We start from the raw sequence: 5,219 nt of genomic DNA on the forward strand, positions 1-5,219 counted from the left end.
CTGGCCCCAGGGGAGAGATTTAGATCAAGATTTGGAAAATCTTTTTTTTTTTTGGTAGATCTAGATCAGGTTTTTTGAGTTCTTCAAGCAGAGAGAGCAGAGAGAGAGTTTTTTTTGTTGTATTCAAATTCGATTATGTAATTTGAAAGTGCAATTTATTTGATGTGAAATATAGACTATTTTCCTATAAAAAAAATGTCCACATTTATATTTTATTATAAAAAATTCATAGATTGAGTCTTTTTTCTCTCCCTACGTATCTCCTTGATTCTCTAGTTTCTCAATTTAATTCTTCAATTCTGGGATTTTGCACTCACTTGAAAGAGTGACCATCACTATATGACATCTAGAAGTACTTTTTATTTATTTATTTTTTTTTTATAATTTTAGAATAAGCATTTTGATCTTAAAAAAAAAATACATATGTTTCGACTCATAACAAACAGAGTTTCATAAATAAATAAAAAAAACAAAAATAAAAATAAAAAATCCTGGTATAAATGTTGTTCCAAGTTACGGCCAGAGTCGGCCCACACGATAAGCAAAGTAGGCAAAGGCTTAAGGCCCAAACAAATTGAGAAAAAACATTGCCCCAAAAATTAGGCATAATCTGATAACTATAAACAGGAAAAAATTAAATAGCATAATCTGATAATTAAGGCCCAGAAATTTGTGTGGCATAATCTAACAAAAAGGTCCAATTTGTAGTGGCCCAATTTGAATTCCCATTTAAAATAAAGAAAAAAAAGGGCCTTTTCTCACCTGCTTCTCACGCTGAATGGTGTTTGACCACACCGCTGACTGTAGATCTTGCCGTTACACGCACAAGCCAACCACATAATTGAATTTTATTGATATTTATTTTTCTTTTTCTTTTTTCTTGCTGTATCCAATTCATTCACACGAGCTTTAAAGACTTTTAATATAAATTTTGAATAATAAATTTTATTTATTTATATATTATTTTCATAATCGTCAAATTATTTTCCTATTAGTGATCATTTGAGGCTTGGAGACAAGTACATTGAATTCAAAATGGGTGAAGTAAGAGAGAAAGACAATCATCTATTGATTTAAAGCAAAGATTTTATCTTTCTAACTTGATTATTTCAAGTATTGATGATTTAGGTTATTGCATTTAATTTAGTTTTTTTTTGTTTACATGTTTTATGATTTAGAACATAGAAAAATAATGTCTCGTTGAAAATATATTTCCGGTTATGAATAACTTATAACAAAGAGGAAAAGATGAAGAATTGGTTAACTTAAAAAAAAGAGCTCTTGAAAAATTTCTAATGAAAAATGATTTAGTAATGAATGAAGAAATGCATAAGAATGAAAATGATGAAACGGTGGTTGAAAAATCTAGAGATATAATGAATAATGAAGAAAACATCAATTATTGTAATGAAATTTAAATTGAAGAAGATATCAACAATCATATGAGTGATGAGTCTATAAATATTTATGATCTGGGACAATGGAATAATATAGATAATAGACATGTTTGTGGAAAAAGGTCTAATTCGAAAAAGTGATGTTAGTTTTACGAAAGATGAAAGTTATAATAGGAATTTTGCTTATTCTTACTATCTTAACAAATTACCAAATGGGGAAAAGCATGGTAGAAGATGGTTGAATTACTAAATAATCTTGATAATGTATATTGTTTTTGTTGCAAATTGTTTAACAATCATAACAAGAATCAATTTGGTGATGAAGGGAAATGATTGGAGAAATTTTAGTAAAAATTGAAAAGTCATGAGATAAGTGACGATCACATAAAAAAGTATGACTTCTTGGTTTGAATTAGAACAAAGATTAGACAAAAACAGAAAAATCTTATTTGAGATCAACGAAATTGCAAGAGCAGTTGAACGAGTTAGCTATGTTGTCAATTGAAAAAATTATGTTATTCAAGCTTGAATTCATAGATCTAATTAATATGTTTGCATCACAAAAGGTTAGAAAAGTTCAATTTCTATAAATATTGATTTGCTTGAGTTTTTGTTGGTATGTTTGTCTATTGGTTAGGTATTTTGATCGAAACTAGAGAAGTTGAAGATGCGTGCTCACAAAGATCGTGACATTTTCTCATTTTTTTTTTCAATTTAAGAAGACACTGTTAGAAATAATTGTTAAAAAACTTATATTATTACTTTTGAATTTTGTATTTATTTATAATTTTTGTAAATCTTTAATTTATGTTTCGCTTAAGCCTCGACATCGATTGGACCGGCCCTGGTTACAGCGACATTCTAGCATAAGATCTGCGGCCCTGCCAAAGGTATATCGTTGTGTATTGTGCGTTGGTAGCTTATATCAATGTATAAAAGCTATGAGAAGTTGGACGTACATTTTTACGAGTATTTTATCAAAAAAGTTAACGAACAAAAGTTTTCATGTATAAACACGCGGCAAATATTTGTAATGATAATTGTAAAATTATGAGTAAATATTGTTTAGTAGTAGATTTATTTGTGATTAAAGGTAATTCATTATATGATTATTTGTGAGTAATAATATAAGTTTAATCTCAGGAAAAAAAATATTGTGATTAAAATAGAGATTGTGTGACTATATAATTCCCACATTTTGTGTACGTAGCTAAAAAGTTAAAGAGTTGTTTGCATGATACTGAAATAACATGGTATAATTTTCGTGAAAGCTATTTAGTTAGGTCATTACAATTCGGTTGGAACTTATCCACACAATTACCGTGAGTTTGTGTCTGTTTGGTCACACATTGAAACATATGTGAATCTTCAAATAAATATCTTAACATACACCATTCTATAGCTACACCTACAGCCTAACTCTCTAGACCTAATAACCATGGAACTTGTCTCCGTGATAGCTTGATTTTTACTTTTTATTTCAAACTTCTCTCACTCCATAGCCAGTAATAATACCAGAAAGGCCAAAGCAATAAACCTTATTCACAGCAGTATTGCCTTCCCAAACACTCCACTCCGGCATTACAAAAGCTACGCCCCCGAGGAGCTCGTAGCAGATCTCATCCCGAACGACGATGCTTTGTTCTTCATCAACTTCACGATCGGCGAACCACCTGTCCCACAGCTAGCGATCTTCGACACCGGAAGCAGAAAAATCTGGATCTTTTGCCGTCGTGCTTGCACTGCGTGTCAGATGCCACCGTTCAGACCAACAGACTCTTCCACGGCCAAGATCGTGATGTGCTACGATAATGAATGCGGGCGAGAGACGTATCAGGGCTGCAATGAAAATAAAGTACACTCATGTTTTTTCAAGATCATTTACGCTTCACACACGGCGAAGGGATACTTAATCACCGAGAATATGACATTTCTGGAACCTGGCGGGCATACATACACTCTCCCGTTTAGACCAGTCATCGGGTGCACCACTTCGTTCACGACAGCCTACTCGACCTCCAAAGAAGGGGGAGATCAAAAAGATATCACAGATCCGCAATTCCAAGGGGTGTTTGGCTTAGGGTTCGAAGAACTGTCCTTCTTGGATCAGATATCAAAAGGACAAAAATTTTCTTACTGTATAGGAGATCTCGATTCTGCTTATGATATCAGGGCACAGGTTATCTCTTTCACACTTTCTCGTCTATATATATATATATATATATATATATATATATATATATATATATATATATATTGGTTTTAGATCATTCTTTTGATTTTATTTTCTGAATCTCTAATTTCATGTTCTGCTCTGAATTTGTCCGGGCCTACAGGTGCGCTTCGATGATATAGACAGCTTGGATGGACAAAAGACGCCTCTGAATATCAACAAGGCCTTTCGCGGAATCTACTCGGTAACTCTGACTCGCATAATGATTGGCGACGAAGCCCTGAGAGTCCGCTTTCATGATGCAGTACTCGACACGGGCACAGAAAGAACCTGGTTTCCTCTCCTCTATTTCAACATGGTTAAGGACCGGATCCAAGAAATATTGGAAGAAAAAGGGATGCAACACATCGTGCTGAACGACACGAAGAAGCTATGCTACTACGGCAACGTGGACACAACTCTCGAAGGAGTGCTTCCAAACATTAAATTACACTTTAAGCGAGGAGCGATTTTGGAGATGGAAAGGCGCAGTATTTTCAAGCAGAGGAGGTCGCATTTTTGCTTGGCTATGTCGCCATTATATGACAGAGAGTTGACGACAGTACTTGGATTGAGGGCTCAGCAGCATTACAATATCGCTATGGATCTTAACGTCGAGCAGCTGTATATTCGCAGGAAACCACAGTTCGAGGGATGCTAGTCATTCTTTTGACGTCAAATTCTAAATATAGATACTGTTATCTGGCCGGTTTGCTTTTTCCTTTCGGATGTCATGAATGAAGCTAGAAAAAATTAAACAATAAAGCTATGGATTTTTGTTTTGTATTGATGATCGCTGTTGTCTCTAAAGTATTTTTATGTTGGAATAAATTGGATTAAACATGATATAATTCAGTGTGTAATATACTAAAATATGAAGGAAATGCAATGTTTTGTAAATGGGAATGTCACATACAAAGAACACATGGATTGAGTTGGACTTATATGTATTTTACTTCTTATGTGATTTTTACGCTACAAATAGTGTAATTTTCACACCAAAAAAAATATTATAAAAATATGATTTTAGTTTAATTAATTAATTAAATTTAATTATCTACTAACTATATGTCTAATGAAAATATATACATATTATTTATTCAATACGAGTTTATTAGATTATAAAAATAATTAAATATTTGGTGTCATTCTTACACCAAATATAAGAATTTAGTGTTCTCATTGGAACACCTCAACTCCATTTATAGAGTTATAGAGTTCTTCATTGGAAATTATCTAACCGTTTGTCTCAAAGGATGGCCCAAATTTGTATAGGCTAGTATATTAACGAATCCAACTCCACAATTTTTGTTATGGTCAATAGATATTAGTCAATGTATTAGTTAGCTTATTCCCGTGTTCACTGCAATTTAAACTGTTCGTCTTGTTTCTGATCTTCTCCTTCAAGATGTCTTGTTTGTCCCTAAATTGTCATACAACTTGCCTTCCATTTGCAAAATCACATCCGATTCAAACTGTTTTGCTTATTTCTCTCCTATATCTTGTGTTTTTAAGAATCAGTTATCGGGAAGATGATTGGACGTGCTAAAGAAAATTGTGATTTGTAATTCTTCCTTGGTTCCGTGTCCCCATGTGACACAATTAATACA

The 5,219-nt window shown here is 32.9% G+C and overlaps 1 protein-coding gene across 1 annotated transcript; it reads left to right on the forward strand.

Annotated features, from left to right (window-relative positions):
* Nucleotides 1-1,313: 1,313 nt before the first annotated feature.
* Nucleotides 1,314-4,270, forward strand: LOC149395119 (aspartic proteinase CDR1-like). The gene is made up of 3 exons (XM_089614221.1): nucleotides 1,314-1,404; nucleotides 2,900-3,576; nucleotides 3,734-4,270. The coding sequence occupies exons 1-3, from the start codon at nucleotides 1,314-1,316 to the stop codon at nucleotides 4,268-4,270; spliced, it is 1,305 nt and encodes a 434-aa protein (XP_089470347.1).
* The last annotated feature ends 949 nt before the right edge of the window (nucleotides 4,271-5,219 follow it).

Source organism: Urtica dioica, chromosome 5 (assembly GCF_054948205.1).
Source record: "Urtica dioica subsp. dioica isolate 48M chromosome 5, U.dioica_male_clone48M_v1_H2, whole genome shotgun sequence".
NCBI lineage: Eukaryota > Viridiplantae > Streptophyta > Magnoliopsida > Rosales > Urticaceae > Urtica > Urtica dioica.